Source organism: Bubalus bubalis, chromosome 8 (genome assembly GCF_019923935.1).
Source record: "Bubalus bubalis isolate 160015118507 breed Murrah chromosome 8, NDDB_SH_1, whole genome shotgun sequence".
Classification (NCBI taxonomy): Eukaryota; Metazoa; Chordata; class Mammalia; order Artiodactyla; family Bovidae; genus Bubalus; species Bubalus bubalis.
In genome coordinates this window covers 91,455,415-91,475,590 of record NC_059164.1, presented here as the reverse complement: position 1 = coordinate 91,475,590, position 20,176 = coordinate 91,455,415, and the positions used below count along the sequence as shown (strand labels likewise).

Here is a 20,176-nt window from a genome sequence, read left to right as displayed (position 1 = left end):
CAGACTTCGAGAGAAGGCAATCTCCTAAGGGTTTCATTCAGTGTCTGCCATGGTCCATCTGTCATCTCCAAACAATGGCCAAGCATCCTTTGTTTCTGTAACTACGAGACCACCCTCCAGTTCCCAAAACACAGCCTTGACGTTTTCTTTGGAGAGTCCATCAGGGCTGTTCTAACTAGGACAGCCACATCATCTTGTACACACTGGCCAGGGGGACGGAGGAAAAATGGGAGCTGAAATCCAGCCTCCACTCTATTTGCCAAGCCGTGTGCCCTGACCTGAGGCTGCCCGAAGCAAGGGACGGTCTTCTCTAACTTGCATAAGGGTACGATGTGGCCTCACAGATGTCCTGACATCTACACCTTCAGCACTTGACTGGACTGCCCTTGTAGTAAAGAAACTGCTGTATACGGTAAAGAACACTAGGGAAAACAAGACTCCAAAGGGACTCCTGCTTGCCTCGTCATTACACACACATAGTTACAGCCTGGCTGGGATCCCTGGGTGATGCCTATTCCTACACCTATACTGTAAATCTAACATAAGCATTAGGTCTTCCACTCACTGTGAGAGTTCCAGGGGAAGTAGAAAGGCAAGAACTCTGACTCCTCTAAGTGTAGAGGCTGCTAGAGCCAAACCCACAACCCTGCATTTCCCACTCCCTTCGCCTCCAGGCGAGCTTTACCAAAAACAAAACCAGAACCGCTCGCTACAGATTAGCTTTCATCTAGCATGATCTTCCTTTATAGATGCAAAGTTACTTTCATGTTTTATAAATGCAAGCCACCAACACAAGCACACTCAAATCTGAAAGGTGTCGTCCCTTAAAATTCTTCAAGGCAAAAGAAATCTAAAAACCATGGGATAGATGTTTTCAACCTGTGGCCCATGCCTAACTCCCAAACCCATTTCTTCCTACCCCACTTCCCCCACCCCCACCCCGGCATTTAGCATCCTCTATTCCAATCATACAAAACTGCCGGCAGTTCATCACACGGCCCGCAGTCTCTTTTCATGAGTACCTGGAAATGTTCACAGAACATGTGTGCCCTGCCCTGCCCATACTGTGGACCACAGAGCATCATACCACACGTGTATCACCCACAGTGGCCACCCATTCCCCAGGACCAAACTCATCTGATTCTTGTCATTGCTGCTGTCTTGGTCAGAAATTGTCTTCTCTCCATTTTTTACCTAACTCCTAGTCAGCCTTCAGGCCTTAAGAAGCCTTCCCAGATTATGCACGCCTATAAACACTAACCTTTTCTTCCACAGCACGTAACATAAACACACTTATGTGCGTATGTCCCCTACTAGACTGTAAAGTTCCATGAGAGTAGTTTTAGGAGGGTTTATTTCCCATGGCATCCCCAGCACAACATCTGGTACAAAGTGGGAAAGGACTGATCAAAGACAATGAACCTATTCATCAGAATTCCTCAACCTGTGCTATCCATTACAATAGACACTACACACCTGTGGCTCCTGAACCCTAGAAATACGCTAGGATGAACTGAGATCCAAGTATAAAATATACACCAGATTTCTAAGACACAGTAAAGATAAAAGTTAAATATCTCATGAATTTTTTATATTCATTAAATGTTGAAATGATACTGTTTTGGATATAGTAGGTCAAATAAGCTGCATTAAAATTAATGTTCTTTAAAACAGAGCTACTAGACAATTTTAAATAACACACAGAGCTCACATTTGTGGCTTGCATTATGCATCTATGAGACAGTGCTGGTCTAGGAGGCCCTTTCTCCCACCTGCTTACTTCTCATCCATGAGCGCTCAAGAGGCTAGTGAGCTGTTCCCAAGAAGACTTCCCCAGCACCCACCACAACAGGGCTCCGCACAGCACCTCCATCACTGTACTCAAAGGGGGTTATATTCATCGCTAATGTGACCCTCACCAAGATCTTCCAAAGGAATTTAATGAACCAGTAAGGGCACTCATTCCTCAATTCACTCAAAACCCATATGTTGACTCTTAGAGCTGAGCCTCACTTAAAGCTTTCTTAAAATGGAGGAAGATCTCAGGAATGAACAAGAGTTTGAAATAAGCTGATAACCTACCTTGGTAAAGAGCAAGAAATTTTACAAACAGGACCCTGCCTAAACTAGGAAATATATTCCAACAATTTTCCGTTGTCCACTCGGCTAAGGGAAATCCACCCATTACCCCTTGAGAAGTTACAAAGGATTCTACAAAAACATAAACTTCTCAGTGGTAGTTTATCACCATCAACCTGCTGTAACACCCCCACATCCCTAAAAACTGCTTAAAATTCAGCTCCTGAATCTACTTTAACATAATGCTTTGGCTGATGATGCAGGCACAAAAATTAACGTTCAAGAATTCCAAAGTTGTGGTTGCTGTGGGAACCTTAATTCCAACTGCATGGCACAGATGCAGAAGTGTGGACTACTCCCAACACTGATAAAATTGGAGATGTATATTTACTCTGTGCAATGAGGCAGAGCTACAGTTACTGAGAGAACCTTATTTTGGCATTTCTAAGCTTTCGTGCATTTAAATTCTCAAGCTTACCACAATACTGTTTGCTGCATTAAAATGCCTCCTCTATGGGAGAAAAAAGGCTGGGAGGGTGGGGGGGTGGAGATGAACTGATTGGCCAGACATTCAAAGAAGCCATCCTGTATGGATTTCTTATGCATGATTTGATTCAAAAGACAATCACAATATTTTTATTTTACTCTTATGGGCTGCCTATAAACTCTCACACAAATGAAAATGGGGCCTGAATTTCAACTCGTGAATGCATTGAGACACGGGTACGTGCAAAACATCAGAAAGGCAAATTTCACATCTCTAAAACTACAAAAGGATACATTAAAAAACCACATGGTACTAAGTTCAACCACACTGTTTAATTTGCCTGTGGCACTGGCTCTCACTGAGGACCCAGTTATAACCGATCCACACAGTTACACACTTGAGCTATCAGGAGGCAAAAACAGGTGCTGGAAAAGATGTCTACAAAACTAAGACAGCCTAACAAACAAAAAAGTTCAACCACAATCCCTTTCCCCAGTCTCTTATAAGCTGTAACAACAGAAAGACAATGACCACAAAATTTAAAACAAAACTGCCTACAGTTTTCATCCTAAGCATAATTTCTCAAATTGACATACCAAAATCGTACACATCGGCTAGCCAAGCACCCCTGCTGCCCGAAGACCCAGCAAACAGAACAAAACAGTGCAACTAACAATTCTAGTCGCCACTTGGAAAAGATGAGTAATTGACCCCAGACAATATATATATAAATATATACACACACACACACACACACACGAAGATTTATTTCTTCCTAGAGCAAAAACACAGAACAAATCAAAATGACCAGCAGAACAGGCCTTGCTATCATGCGCGTGAGACACGGACCCTTCCTCTCCTTAACTTCAGAGAATAAGATCTCATTAACAAGACTCATTCACCACCTATCATACACCAACCCAACTCCTCTCAAGCGCCTTAGGGAGGAATGCCAGTGGGGCCCATCAAAAATGAAGGAGAGCAGTGAGTGTGGTTCAAGAGAAACAGATTTGCCCAGTGGCAGCTAGGCTGCAAACACTAGGAAATAATACTTCGGCGATTTACACTATTGGTCTGTTAGTGTTCTCCTACACACGAACCATATCTAACTGATCGTCCAGCTGTTCCCTCTTGGTTTCGGAAAAGAGGTGCTGCTGCTTCTCTCGTCTCACCTGTGTATTCTCCCCCTCCAGTCTCGGCGGTCTGATGCTGGACAGGTGGATGGTCTTGTAGTCCCCAGAGTTCAGCTTCACGACGATGGCGTCAGCATTGAGCACCTGCATCACCTGTGGGCGGCAAGAAGGCGAAAATGCTGAAATGTGCCGCAACGGCCCAATCCCGCAGCACATGTGCTAAGGAGCAAGGCACACCGTCACAGGAAGAAGGCTGACACCAACAGCCACTGGGACAGATCCAACATCATTCTCTACGGTACAACAACGTTGAAGGAAACTATCCTATTATTAGCCGACCTGAGAGATATGATGATTTCTGAGCAAGGCAGGATCTGTATCACTCAGAAAGATGGCCAAGCTTTTTTATCTTTTGCCCTGACCAAGATTTGTGGGGAACTACAAAGCTTAAGAACTAGAAATCTAGTCTCTATGTACTACTGAAGATTTTCCTTGAAACACGTTCTAAGTTAAAATCAAAATGCCTATCACAACATGATTCTAGGAAAAGAGGCAAGGGCTGGATTAGGAGGTACCAGCACTAGATGAGAAAAAACCAAAATAGGATGCCCCAACACAGAGCAGAAAAATCAAAGGCAAGTGAAGGGCAAAAAGTATTGTCATCTCAGCATGTGAAAGGAGATGCTCCGTTGTTGATCTCACCGGCAGAGACGTTAGATTGCTAGGATATGACTTCAACTACTCTGGAAGCCACCTTTTCAGAGCACTACTATGGGCATCTCTATTTTGGACCCCAAAACAGCAACACTGGACCCCACTCTCAGCTAGTAACTAACTCCCAAGCTTTCAAGGATATCTATTCAACAGCAAAAGCACAAATATTCCTCTGTGGAGGTTATCAGAACACTCCACCAATGTGCACAGAATAAAATTTCCTCCAAACCACACTCAGACTACATCAGGGTTATAACCAGACCTCATAATTCAGCCAGCAGTCTACAATTCACCCAATTATATTCAGAACTTTTTGTTACAAGGCCATTTCGGGTTTTTTGTAAGTAACACTTTACTACAAGGAAGCTATTGACTACAAAACACAGTCACCATCCACTTCATCTGATGAATCAAAACCCACTCTCCCCACCTTCAATCAGACCCCATCAGGAGCAAACCGGTAGCTGAACAAACTACAGGGTCAGCTGCCACCGTGAGGGAAGACTTGCAAAAGTCCCCTCGTCTTTTATACGTGAAACAAAAGGAGCTAGAGTCTCCTTCGCTATGGTGGGTATCACACTGCTAAGTATCCTAAAACAGTAAAAGAGCCTTCACTAACTATTCCCTGGAAGGCTCACAACCTTTTACAACAGAATATACCCATTTATTTGCAGATTCCTGAAAATGGCTAGCCACTACCTTTTCCTGAGAATCAGCCAATCACACAGAAAAAAAAAAAAGGAGTGATTTCAGGGACAATCTAAAGAAGGAGCAAAAAAGCAAAAACCAAGTGAGAAATTATACATGACAGGAAATAGCAGGAGGAAAGCGCCATCAAACAGAATGAATGAAAAGAGAAAGATGACAGTTGGAATTAAGCTGTATATCCATCGAGGGCTGACTACCGCTGGTGGATAGGGAGATAACCTGGGGTTTTCATACCATTAGTAATGGAAGCGGTATAGAGAAAAACAGACTAGGGACCACAAGAGTAGTAAAGGGTCTGAGAAAGAGCTCTATAGATTAGGAGAGGGGTAATTATCTTCAAGTTTCAACTAGGTGTAAGATTAACTTGTAAAACCTGAATGCAGCAAAAACCAGGCTCAGATAACTACAGCCATTCTGCTATAACCTTTTTCTTAGAGCTGAGGATCACACAAAGGCTGCTGCTGCTGCTGCTGTCGCTTCAGTCGTGTCCGACTCTGTGCGACCCCATAGACGGCAGCCCACCAGGCTCCCCCGTCCCTGGGATTCTCCAGGCAAGAATACTGGAGTGGGCTGCCATTTCCTTCTCCAATGCATGAAAGTGAAAAGTGAAAGTGAAGCCACTCAGTCATGTCTGACTCTTAGCAACCCCATGGACTGCAGCCTACCAGGCTCCTCTGTCCATGGGATTTTCCAGGCAAGAGTACTGGAGTGGGGTGCCATTGCCTTCTCCGCACACAAAGGCTAATTAACACTAAAGCCCAGAGAGCCAGAGACTCAAAACTCACCTGGCCAGAAAACCTTAGTGAAGCCCAAGGGTAATCAAAAACATGATGTGTGGTCACATGAGGACCAAGCCAAGGTCAGGAATGATTACGTAGTAAGGGTGGTTTTGTAATCTTCCAAAACAAAGACCCCCTTACACCAGCCCAGTCATTTTAAGTGCAGAACTAAAAACAGCCAAGAAGATATAACCAAGAATATGGATTCAGTAACTGAAACAAAAAGAGTATATCTGCTACCATTACCATCTAGACACATTAATGCCAAACTAAAAATGCCCGCCATAATAGAATCTCCCTCACTCCCTAAAGACAGCAGCAGGGGCTTGGCCAACTGACCACAAGAGAAAGACCTCAGCTAATAATTTCCTGATCCTTCGAAATCCCACATGTGTATGAAATGGATTAAAGCAGAGGTGCCCAACTTTTTCAGCGCCAAAGATCAGTTTCATGGAAAACAATTTTTCCAGAGACCAAGAGTGGGGGGATGGTTTCAGAATGATTCAAGCACATAACATTTATCGCACACTTTATTTCCAATATGTCATCGCTCATCTGACAGGAGGTACCGGTCCGTGGCACAGAGGTCAGGGACCCCTAGATTATAAGCACAGGGAGGTGGGGGAGGGGACCACAAGGTATCCATAGCTATACTGCTATCCTACCTTCAAACCAAAAGTTCCATAAAGCCATACCAAGCACAACAGCTAGTACAGCAAACCAATACTGCTCCTCCCTCCAGAGGAGGTACAGAACCACTGCCCAACAGATTCGGTAACCGTCAGGCATCTCAACTGCATACACATCGCGGGATTTCCAAAATCTCAATGATGGATCAAGCTGCACCTTCCTCTCCCCCCAAAACCAACTCCTATTAAAATGTCCATTGCCAAAAACATAGGAATGCTTTGTATGATTAAGACATGAGAAACATCTAGACATTCTCTACACCCTAGTCATGCTCATAGAGAAATAAAACCAGGGAAAGTATCATAGCGCTCACACCTTCACCCTCTGATTACAGAATGTGAGGCTCGAAGCATACCCTGGTGACAAGTTCCTGGTATTCGTCACCCCTTATAACGTGTTAGCAGCCGCAGCAGCAGCGAGTGGCTTCTCGGAGCTGTAAATTTCAGGCCTCAGCAGCAGACTCTCTCTGCTTGGCATCTCCCTGATTAGCAACCTCCTCTTCAGGAACTGTGTGCTCTGATGCTGCCAGCTAAACGAGGCCTGCCTTCCTGGAAAAGTGGGGTGAGGGTGCCTGTCTGTGCGTGTGTGCATGTAAGTGGGGTTTATGGGGTAAACTGTGCCATTACTGTCCGGAGAACAAGCAGCTCCTGGGCAGAGACATGGAAAAAGCAATCAAACAGTAGTTGCAGTCACACATTGCAATAAGTCAAATGCAGAGTGGATTACCATCCAAAGCCTGCTTGTCAGCACCGTCACAGACCACATTTATAATGGTGATGTTTCTGATGGTGCTTTCCATCAGGGCAATTTGAAGTATGCCCACATCATCGTTCACCTCCTCATACTACTGACCTCAAGTCAACACACACACACCCCTACTGACCACATGCTCCAAGAGCAGAATCTACACAGAATAAAAGGTCACTGGCTGGACTCGAGATGCAAGCCCTAGACCCAATCCCCTCTGCATTTCTTACAGCCCAACTGTAAAAGGAAAAATGAGAGGCTTACTGATGACACAGCACAGGCTAAGGTCTGCCACAGGTCAGGAGAATGGCAGAGCACTGTCGGAGGCAGGGGACATCCGTCCATCACCCTGGCCTCCTGCCAGATTCCCCCCATCTGCAGCGCCCATCTAAAGAGCTGTGCGCTGAATGCATAGGGCTGCTGCTGCTGAGCTCCTCAAAACCCTACGGCATCTATGAAACATATAGAAAGACCCTCAGCACAGTTCCAGACACAAACACCAGTCCTCCCAAAGCTGCCAAAGTTATTAGTACCAGACAGAAAGAAAAGCAACAGCAGCTCAAACAGGGCTCCTACAGGCACCACCTGTGAGAGCCCTTGATGGGGCCATTGGAAAGGAGACACCAAACACCCTTCTCACTCTCCTAACTCAGGACATTGGCTGCTTCTCCTGCTTCCCAGCTTTCATCTGCCAGGTCTGTTCTCCCCAAGCTAAACCTGGAAGCATTAGTGAAGCAACACTGCAGTGGGGGACATCAGGAGAAACCCACCCTATCTCAGGGATGACCATGGCTCACCACAGAGCCCCCAGAAAACCCCAGCTTCCACCCTGCATCCTCACATGATACGAAGCACAACCTGCTGAGGCCAATACCCTTAGGCACCTAAGCGCAAGCCAACAAACTGGACGCTCTAATAGGTACTTAAAAGGAAGCCAGGCATCAGACAAATTCCCATAGAGGAGCAGCCTACAAAATACCCGACCTGCACTCTTCGTAACTGTCAAGGTCATCAAAAGCAAAGAAAATCTGAGAAACCACCAAATGCAAGAGGAGCCTAACAAGATCTGACAACTAAATTTAGCATGCTATTGAGGATGAGATTCTGGAACAGAAAACGGACATCAGAGGAAAGCTAAGAAAATCTGACTAAAGTACAGACTTCAGTTGATAATATATCAATACTGGTAACTACTGATAATCAATGTGCCATAATCTTGTCAGATAATAATAGGGGAAACTGAGGGGCGGGTGGGGGGCACTAATGTAGGAACTCAGTCAGTCAGTCAGTCAGTTCAGTCGCTCAGTCGTGTCCAATTCTTTGCAACCCCATGAATCACAGCACGCCAGGCCTCCCTGTGGTATCTGCCAATTTTTCTGTAAATCTAAAACTCTTCTAAAAAAGTCTCAATTTTAAACGTAGGTAAATGTTTACAAATCTTTTCTAAATTAACCATTTTCTTATCAGCAAATTTGTTTGCTAATTTAAGCCACAAACCAAGTCTTGATCCCTTTTTGGTTTAAGAGGGGCCACCTTCCTAACCAGAAAGAACATCCCCAGAACTTCTTTTTCATCTGAAAGCCATGAAACCAAAGATCAAGGGAGTAGCTAGTCATTTTTGTTCTCTCCCTATTACCAAACAAGAATACAAAAGTCTACACAAAAATACTAAGTATCCTTGCTTAAAAACCATCTGCGTGCTGATGCTCAGTTGCTCAGTCGTGTCTGACTCTGCAACCCCATGGACTATAGCCCACCAGGCTCCTCTGTCCATGGGATTCTCCAGGCAAGAATACTGGAGTGGGTTGCCATTTCCTCCTCCAGGGGATCTTCCAAACCCAGGGATCAAACCCATGTCTCCTGCATCTCCTGCTTTAATAGGCGGATTCTTTACCACTGAGCCACCATCTATGAAGACATGATAATGAATTCCATATAAAGCCATGACATTTTTGCATAGCAAAAAATCAGCAGGGCCAAACCAAATAGGTACCAGTGCCCCACCCATGGACAGCTTATAACCTGACCTCCAAAACTGGACACGGTCAATGGTATCACACAGCTAACTAAGGGTTCTCCCAGATGAAGCTGCAGAGGGTAAGCTCCTTGAGACAGAAACCACTTCTCATTCTTTTGCATCTTCTCAAAGCACCTAGTTCAGGGCTCTGCTGGTTAAGCAATCAGCTGGTACAGGGAACCAAGCTGGCCGCCTCTATCTAACCAGGCTGAGAAGGGAGAAGACTCAGCCCCTTCGCCCCACCCCCAAGTGTTATTCAGGTCTGTGAAATCTGCAAGGCCCAAGCATCCAGCAGCAGGGACAGGGAAGCCAAGCCACGTGCTCAAGGGACCATATGGCTACAAACAGCACAGATCAGCTAAAACGCCACGGGGAAGGCAAGCAGGAAACTGGCAAGCCACAACAGGCACAAAAGTCTCAAGCAGGCTCAGCTAATCGCTGTGAAGTGAACACGTCTCTCTGCTAACCTGGAGAGACAGGAGAACGTTCCCTAGCACTGCCTTCCTTAAGAGGAGGAGAACGGAAACCAGTCTTGCAGTTCCCCATGTACCCAGAGAACACTTGGCTGAGTTTCAAGTTTCTCAGGAGTGGGACTCTTGGCCCACACTCCCATCTCCAGCTTTGCATCAGTTCCAGAAGTCACCTAGAGGGTCCCAGGGGTCACCTTTAGCAGGCTCTTTAGCTATTTAGCTGTTCTCTGTAAAATTACGAACCCAGGTCTCCTGCATTGTAAGCAGATTCTTTACCATCTGAGCCACCAGAGAAGCCCAAGAATACTGGAGTGGGTAGCCTGTTCCTTCTCCAAGGGATCTTCTTGAACCAGGAATCAACGAGGGTCACCTGCATTGCAGGCAGATTCTACCAGCTGAGCTAATAGGGAATAAATTAACACCTAGGAGACAGTGGCGGAGAAGGCAATGGCACCCCACTCCAGTACTCTTGCCTGGAAAATCCCATGGACGGAGGAGCCAGGAAGGCTGCAGTCCATGGGGTTGCTAAGAGTCGGACACGACTGAGCGACTTCACTTTCACTTTTCACTTTCATGCATTGGAGAAGGAAATGGCAACCCACTCCAGTATTCTTGCCTGGAGAATCCCAGGACGGGGGAGCCTGGTGGGCTGCCGTCTATGGGGTCGCACAGAGTCGGACACAGCTGAAGCGACTTAGCAGCAGCAGCAGCAGGAGACAGTGGTCCTCTCTTCAGCAGGCACTCTATTTGTTCAGGCCTTATGGTCACAGCAGCCTCAGAGCAGAATCCTTCAGCAAAAATTTGCAGGACTGCCAGACTATGTTCAGGAAAGCCCAAGGCACCTTAGGACCTTTTTAGGTTTCCTTGCAAGAGTAGTTTTGTCATTAACAAATATTTAAAATTAGGCAAAATGACTACAAAACTGCCGCTGGGTTCTAGCTTGGGAAAAGAAATCATCTTCCCTTTTACATTTAATGCTGACATCTTGTGTTCTACAACAAGGTCTGGCAAACGATAGCCAAGGGCCCATCACCTACTCTTATAAATAAAGCTTTATTGGAACACAGCCATGCCAATTTATTACGCATTACCAATAGCTGTTTTCTTGCTATAGTGGCAGAACTGTAGAGCTGCAAAGAGACTATATGGCCCAGAAAGACTAAAATATTTACTATTATGGTCCTTTAAGAAAACGGCGGTCAAGCTCTGCTCTAACAACATATCTGAAACTGAACACACACGTGGGACATACACTGGTCACCGATGCCTGGGGAGCTACTGGCAAATACGCTCCAGATACTCCTAAGGGAATAACTGCCACTCAGGTAGAGATTTATTCCATTTTCTAAATAATGGAAAAGTGATAAATGACATGAATAATGACCTACTGGGGACTAGTTAAATAAATCACGATGCAGCCTTACAATGGAACACAAGGAACAATAAAGGAAGTTCATATATTTACTTTGTTACCCTCCCTAAATACTTCTACACAAAAATAAAGGGTTTGGGGGGCTGTTTTTCATTTTGTTTTGTCTTCTTGTTTGCCAAAGCCCGAAAGGACAAAGATAATGAGAGAAAAGAATATAGCAACAAAACTTGGAAGCTGGAAAGCAGAGGAATTAGTGGTAACTGACTCTGTATACAGACTCACGAAAGCTAAATCTGAGCTAGTGGTGAGAAAAGAAAAGAGTCTCTCTGATTTATACTGCAGACTTCCCCTACTCACCAAGAGTGAGAAACTATCAAATTAGGGATCTCAAGGGGGAATGAAAATAAGGTCCAAAACTAGGACTGGTTTAAAATCTATGTAAGAAGCACCTGGATTTCAAGATGGATACCCTAAATCCCATCCTGCTCCTAAACCAGTGTTGAATACCTCGTTCTTTGAGAGACCACCAAAGGTTACCAGATATCTAAAGTAAGTCTCTAATATGGAAAATAAGAGATCAAAATAACCAAAGAGAATTAAAAACAACTTAAGAGAACACAGACTATACAGGGAGAGAAAAATCTTTAACAAATTATTGTTAATTCCTTAAATCCTAACAGATGATATTCATCTCTGAAATAAGTATTACATGTTATTTTTTAATAGTAATAAGAGAAACATTCAAAGAACAAAGAAGCTTTTAGAAATTAAGATACAGCATGATAAAATATCTAATAGAAGAGATGAGAGATAAACATGAAGATATCTAGAAGACAAAAAAATGGAAAATAGTAAGAAAAAATTAGGACTAGTCCATGAAGTTAAACATCCAAACAAAAATTCTAGAAAAATAGCAGAGAAACTAGATGGAAAACAACAACAAAAGAGTTAAAATTTAATTTTTAATATGGTTTAATTTTTAAACCACAACATGATCACACATGGATAAGCAAAGCACATCATTCTGAAATTTCAGAATAAAGAAGAATTTGCTAAGAGCTTACAGAAATAAAAAACAGCACTGGGATGGGAGATTAGAATGGTTTCAGGCCACCAAAGAAATAAATAAAGAAAGAAAACAAACAAAAACTCCTAACAAATAAAAGTGGGGCAATGTTTTCATAATTCGAAAGAAAATAGCTTCTAACAAAATTCTGCTGCTGCTGCTGCTAAGTCACTTCAGTCGTGTCCGACTCTGTGTGACCCCATAGACGGCAGCCCACCAGGCTCCCCCGTCCTGGGATTCTCCAGGCAAGAACACTAGAGTGGGTTGCCATTTCCTTCTCCAATGCATGAAAGTGAAAAGTGAAAGGGAAGTCGCTCAGTCGTGTCCGACTCTAGTGACCCCATGGACTGCAGCCTACCAGGGTCCTCCATCCATGGGATTTTCCAGGCAAAAGTACTGGAGTGGGGTGCCATTGCCTTCTCCGAACAAAATTTTGCACCCATCTAAACTATCAAATGTAATAACAGAGTAAACATAAACAGTTTCAAAAAATCTACCTCCTAAGCATTCTTTTCCCAAGAAGCTAACAGAATGTGTGTCACCAAAATAACGTAGTAAATCATAATGAAGCCGTAAGATTCAGCAAACACAGCACCAATCCAGGAGTGAGGCAAAGAAAAACTCAAGATAATGGTAAAGAAATCCAAAGAAGACACCTTTATAAAAGGAAAAAAAAGAACTAAACTAAACTAGACTGTTATAGGTCACAAGGCTCCTGGAAAGTACTATTGAAAAAGATAAAAATAATGACCTGAATCATGTCTTGAGAAACGATTTAAACAGATGACAGAATGCGGGGGCTGAATTAGTAAGTATACAAAAGATATATACATAAAATTTAAAAATTAACTCCAGGAAAAACAAAAAATCATGCAGGAAATGAAAAGCAGTCATAACATGCTATATATCTTGGAAATGATTAGCATTTACAAAGTAAACACTGAATATTAACTGAGCCAGAATTATGATATAGTCCTATTAGAAGGCATGGAGAAAAGTACATGCACACCCACGTGTGAAAAAACTAAATCCTCTGCTTGGGGCTGGTGCACTGGGACGACCCAGAGGGATGGTGTGGGGAGGGAGGAGGGAGGGGGGTTCAGGATGGGGAGCGTATGTGTAACTGTGGCGGATTCGTTTTGATGTTTGGCAAAACTAATACAGTGCTTCAGGTTTAAAAATAAAATAAAATTAAAAAAAAAAAAAAACTAAATCCTCATCTTCCATGGTGTGAAGGAAAAGGTTATGCCTGAAAAATTAAGAGCAAGCAACTGAACATTTTATTCGAAGACGTGAATTAGCCAAGAGTTGAAAATGGTTGCCTCAAGCGAGAGGGAAATAAAAGAGTACGCTTCTCTTAAGAAGCCCACAGAGTTCTTTAAAAATGTCCATGCAAAAAATTTACAGTTAAAATTTGTCAAATCCTTCACTAATCTAACCTGCTATGGTTGGTATCAGATTTATTCCTATAACAAAGTGTGCCTGTAAGACTGTATGTAGCCTGTTAAATTAGTCAGTGTCTCATTTTGTCGAAAGTTAAGGAAATTTAGGTGTAATAAAGTCACTGACATGAGAACTTAAATAAAATTTTAAAAAATAATAAAAATGTCTACATGTTAAAAATAAAAACTTACCAACTTAAAAATTATATACAAAAGAATACAAGTCAGTACTACTCAAAAGTGACTGCCAGTCTGCAATGAGATAAGGCGCTTGTACCAGAACATAAATCAACTACATCAGTGAGAACATTGCTGACATTTTTTCCATAGCAAGATCTTCTTGATGAAAGCAGCAAGGCCTTGATTTACATTCTGCCTCGAGCTCCTTATATCATATCAAACCATTCTGATGAGGACTGGTATAGGTCAAAGATCAGCAGACTTTTTCTGTAAAGGGCCAGATAACAAGTATTTTAGGCTTTGCAGGCCACATGGTCTCTGTCACAACTTCTCACCTCTGCCACCACACCACAAAAACAGCTCCAGACAATATGTAAACGAGGAGACGTGGCTATGTTCCAATTTACTCACGACACTGAAATCTGAATTTCATGTAATTCCAATGTGCCACAAACCCTTCTTTCTACATAAAATCCACACTTAGCTCACAGACCACACAAAAACAATGGTGGGCCATATTTGGCCCATGGGCGAGTTTGCCAACACCCACAATTGACAGTATGATCAACTTTTTCTTTCATAGTAATTTCATCTAGTATGTGTGTTTTTCCTTCTTTTTATGCTTTTTCCTGTTTTAAAAACAAAAATAATCCTGAAGGAGTTAAAAAATTCAGTGAAAACCTTTTTCTCTCTACCCTCTGAATAGGCCTATATCTCAATGACCTAAATTTATGTTTAGGATACTACAGGATCCTTAATCAAATAGCTCTTATAGAGATAATCTCTATTCTGGCATTGTAAAAAATAAAACTTCATTGTAATAAAAAAAAAAAAAAGGCTCACTTTGTTTTAAAATAAAAAAGACAAAAATAGATTCTGAGATCCTGGATTTTTTCAAAACAGAAGGAATGTTCTATTTGTCCTAAAGCTTTCCTTTTTCAAGTTACCAATAAAATCATACTTAGGATAAACGTAAAGCTGCTGGCTCAATCATCTAATCCTTTAGATGAAGAATTTTTCTTCAGCAATGCCTTAGTTTCCCATGTAGCCAAGGTCCAAAACCCTTCCAATCTTCCAGGTTTCTCTACCAATTCAGTTTCAACTGAGGAGGGGCTGGTAGGGACAGTACAGTGTAACGAGACTCTCCCAAGGGTCATCTGTATCACTAGAGTTGTGATGATAGTGAAAAATGGAAGGCCTGCCTCCTTGGTGAGTGAATGGTCATGCCTTCCTTGTGTAGCTATGTCCTTCTATAGTCTTAGGATAGATTACAGGAAAACATAAACACAAGTTCCAATTGGCAGAGCAGCTATGTCCAAGTTCCCAAGCTGGTGTGGTCCTCACACAAAGAAGCAGCGGTCCATTCTGATCTGCATCAAGATGTGAAAGACACATACGGAGAATCCAACCAGGAGCTCCTTCAACTAACGTCCACTGAAAGGCACAATTACAGTTAACCTGACAGCTGGTGTAGAGACAGACCATCTACTACGAGAGAAAAGGGGCCGCTTGAGCGCTCAGTGACCTACTGCTTTGGGCATCATAAAAGAGAATGTGAAGAAATTCAGTCAATTCCTTGGAGACTTGTTAAAATTTTACCATTCTAAGAGAAAGCATTCCAAAATTTTTCAGGCTGACAGTGCCACCTAGTGGCTCTCCACCTTAAACTCTCCGTTGGACATTTAGGACAGTCACTGGATAGTTATATATCCAAGGATATTTTAAGTCCATTATGACAAAGCTTCCAGCATGTCTTGCCAAAAGTAAAAATAAGTTAAAAACATTAGCAATTTTGGGAAAGCAAGGTCTACTATAGGTTCTACCGCTCAAGGTACCAAACCCGGTGATGAAGCTTTTTTCGGAAAAAAACACACTTTTACAGCACTGCTGCTGGATCCAAACAATCTATTCGGTGGTTCAGTTGCCTTCAGAGAAATCCATCCCAGCAAAGTGGAGAGCCCTCAGAAAAACACATCACAGCAGAAAAAATTCAAAACCACAAAAACATTCCACAGTAGAAAAAAATCAAAAACCACAAGACTCTCAAAACAGAAAGAAGAGAAATTTGGGTCTTATACCCTTGGGCATAAGGAATCTAAGAGAGGGAGTTCCCTGGCGACCTAGTCGTTAGGACTCAGTGCTTTCACTGCCAGGGCCGGGGTTCAAGTCCTGGTGAGAATTAAGATCCTGCAAGCTGCGAAGCACAGACAAAAAAAAAAGGCAAGCGAGAAAGCAAGCAAGCAATCTAAGAGAATGTTATTTGCTAAGCAGACAGACAGAATCTCTAGCATATGAGAGATTTCAAAGGGTCAAGGTGCACAATTTTAACCCATTAATTTCTAATGAAGTTATGCAAATCTACAGCAGAAATTTACATTCTTATAGTTTCCAAGTTCCGTACAACAAACACACCCGTGTAGGCAATCACACACACATATGCACGCATCAGTGCTTTGCCTTGCAAGAGAAACGCTTCAGCCCTTGACTGATTATTCAGATCTCTGTATTATCACTAGCCTGACAGCGTGCACAGTGCAGCGCCAGATGCTGAGAATGACTCACCTTGGCAACAAACTGTTTGTCCTTTTGGTCCAAATTAGCAGTGGGAGCCACGTAGTCTCTCCATATTCTCAGCCTGCGCTCCTTGGCAAACCTGGCAACAAAGCAAGGATTCAGATCACTCAGAGGGACTAACGCAGCAACGGAATCCACCATCATCACAGGAGCAAAACCCTACCCTATCTCACAGACAAGGCACCCAGGAGAAAAGGCTAATCAGACCAGCATAAAGTGTGACCACCACAAGGAAAACTATACAGCACCTGAAACAATCCCACATGCATATATGCCATAAACCCACGGCTGACAGGCTGGGGTCTGGGCACACCATTTTTCAAGCCTAGAAAGTACAAGTCCACCTTGCTCATTAATTTGCTCTTTGGTGTATCAAGTACCTCTTTTTAAAAAAAAAAATACATTTATTTGAATTGGAGGCTAATTACTTTACAATATTATACTGGTTTTGCCATACATCAACATGAATCCGCCACCGGTGTACACGTGTTCCCCATCCTGAACCCCCCTCCCACCTCCCTCCCCATACCATCCCTCTGGGTCATCCCAGTGCACCAGCCCCAAGCATCCTGTATCATGCATTGAACCTGGACTGGCGATTCGTTTCACATATGATATTATACATGTTTCAATGCCATTTTCCCAAATGATCCCACCCTCGCCTTCTCCCACAGAGTACAAAAGACTGTTCTATACATCTGTGTCTCTTTTGCTGTCTCGCATACAGGGTTATTGTTACCATCTTTCTAAATTCCATATATATGCGTTAGTATACTGTATTGGTGTTTTTCTTTCTGGCTTACTTCACTCTGTATAATAGACTCTAGTTTTATCCACCTCATTAGAACTGATTCAAATGCACTATTTTAAATAGCTGAGTAATATTCCATTGTGTATATGTACATCCATTTGTCTGCTGATGGACATCTAGGTTGCTTCCATGTCCTGGCTATATAAACAGTGCTGTGATGAACATTGGGGTACACGTGTCTCTTTCAATTCTGGTTTCTTTGGTGTGTATGCCCAGCTGTGGGATTGCTGGGTCGTATGGCAGTTCTATTTCCAGTTTTTTAAGGAATCTCCACACTGTTCTCCATAGTGGCTGTACTAGTTTGCATTCCCACCAACAGTGTAAGAGGGTTCCCTTTTCTCCACACCCTCTCCAGCATTTATTGCTTGTAGACTTTTGGATCACAGCCATTCTGACTGGCGTGAAACGGTACCTCTTGAGTGATTCCTAAATGCCAGGCGCTGGGGTGACAGATAAACTGCTCTCTTGAGTGGGAGGGAACAGTGCACACATCTAACAAAAGTATTTTTAAGAAGCATAAGCCTGCTCATTTCTATTTGCATTATAAAAAAGGTCGTTGTTCATTCAGTCGAGTCTGACTCTTTGCAACCCCGTGGCCTGCAGCACACCAGGCCTCCCTGTCTTTCAGTATCTCCTGGAGTTTGTTCAACCTCTTATCCACTGAGTCGGTGATGCTACAAAGATTGAGTAGGATATAGTCATTGTGCTCTGAGTTCTCTGCTTGATCATGAAAGACAAACATTCTTCAAAAATAAAAAAGCACTGTGACCCCCCCCCAGTGGTCCAGTGGTTAAGACTCCACGCTGCCAGTACAGGGGGCATGGGTTCAATTCCTAGTCAGGGAACTAAGATCCCATATGCCACACAGAGTGGCCAAAAGATTTAAAAAAATAATAATAAAATAAAATGAATGCATAAGGAAATATTTAAATATATAAAAAGGTTATTAGCTACCCAAATCCCACATGGAAAACATTAACAAAATGGTCACTATAGTGCATCTAATGAGGAATAAGAATGGACAATAATCCAACAGAATTTAAACAAAAGTTAAAAAATCATGTTGGTAAACATTTGTTTTAGAGCACAAAGCCCAGAAAAGACTTTTTGAGTCAGAGTAAGAGAGGGACAGGGAATATGTGCAAAGATTTACATATACACATACACACACACACACACATATTTTATATCAGTGAAAAACTGTCAAAGTATTTATTTAGAAATAAAAGGATGTAGGGCAAAGGAACTATTAAACTGTTATTTCTGAAAATGGTATTGCAGCTTTTCAAAGCAGTGCAAAAATGAGAAAAGACAAAAGCAGCATGTTGTAGTTGTAAAAACACGTGAAATACCTCAATAGAGATTTACCGACAATGCAAGCGAGTGCTAACACAGCATGCAAAACAGTAGGCAAGTAATCATATCACTGAAATATGATCTGCATTCCTTGGTCTAAATCTGTTTTTTAATGATGAGCCATCTTAAAAATCTCCTGTAGATGTTATAAAACATGTAGAAACCACTGTCACTGGAACTCCCTTTCTTCAAAGAGAGGAAGGAACTTAAAGAATGCAAAAAGAATCATCAACCAAAATAATAATTTAGAAAAACAGACCTACAGGATATTCTGAACAATGGCCACAAGAAAAAAAAAATTAAGCATCACAAAATAGTCAGAGATATTTGGAAAGCTGTGCTCGATACACATATTGTATCTTTTGAATTTAACTGGGGAACATAAAAAGACAAAACAATGTATACAAATACTGTGTTTTTTCCAAGCATCTACCTTTGTCAGGTATGCCATATTAAATGGCCCAGATTAAAATCTATTTTTGTAAAAAGTTCTAAGTATTTCTGCTTACAAGTAGAGAAGGCTGTAAGAGACCTAAGAAAGGAGAAATTCAATTCATGTTCTTGCACACCTCTTCGTCATGTACCTCAAAGGCAAAAAACTGTAAACTCTATGACTCTGAAATAAACCACACAGGCTTGAGTGGAATGTCACCAGTGGTCCTGGCCTTCTACCTAAACGTATCCTGGGAGGTAGTGGGTGGGACTTTATGAACATCATCTCTATTCATCTATCTGCTTCATTTTTTTCCACCTGGAGACTCAAGTTCACCTATACCTGGAAACACCTGAAATGGCCACCCATCTTTGGCATATCCATTATCATTTTTCTAGGAATCAGTTATTGCTCCATCTGCTTTAACTATGGGGCACCTAGCCAAAAACATGACACCTTACAGTTGTATTAACATTTATAACTACAGCATACAGTTCGATAAATTAGGGCATCAGGCTCTGCAGCAACATTGATAGTCTTATTTAGGGACCCACAGGCTCTGTCTTTCCATCATACACTTGGCTCCAGCCTGCACGTCAGGAAGGAGCCAATAAGTTATTTCATTGTCCTCAAAGGAGCCTCAAGTTTATTTCATTTCAAATGCCTAAAACCTGAAATCTAAGTGAGAGGCTTGGGGAAAAAAAGTGAACTGAAAACATTAATAAAGCAAATCAGGTGACCAATAATGTTTGAGTGAAAAATCAGTAGACAGCCCTGAATTACACTGAACCCGGAGACTGTAAGCCAGTCATTCCTCTACGAGATCCCAGCTTCTTCTGGAATTTCCCCAATCCTTTACATTGACATGGTTGGGTGAGAGAAGACCCCGAGGTCCCTTCCCCTGGAGTCCCCTACACCTAGATCCTTGGCTAGAAGGCTTCCCCGACAGGCCTTACCTCTCAGCTGCCCTCAGCTTTTCTGCGCCCCGTGTGTAGACTGCAATCGACCAATCCACACAGCGGGCAAAACCTTCCTTCAGGAGCAGCTCTGTGATGTTGCCGTTCTGAAAAATAAGGCAGGCACAGATTAGATTCGGTTGCAAGGGAATCCATTTCTCT

General features: G+C 42.6%; 1 protein-coding gene across 1 annotated transcript in view; it reads right to left on the bottom strand.

The window, feature by feature from the left end:
* Positions 1-20,176, bottom strand: part of SND1 (staphylococcal nuclease and tudor domain containing 1) — a 421,903-nt gene that overhangs the window by 354,320 nt on the left and 47,407 nt on the right. Inside the window, exons 8-10 of the mRNA XM_025292056.2 lie at positions 20,015-20,121; positions 16,447-16,537; positions 3,739-3,852 (exon numbers count right to left, since the gene is read on the bottom strand). Coding sequence (XP_025147841.1) covers positions 3,739-3,852; positions 16,447-16,537; positions 20,015-20,121 — 312 coding nt within the window. The remainder of the gene's footprint in view (positions 1-3,738; positions 3,853-16,446; positions 16,538-20,014; positions 20,122-20,176) is intronic.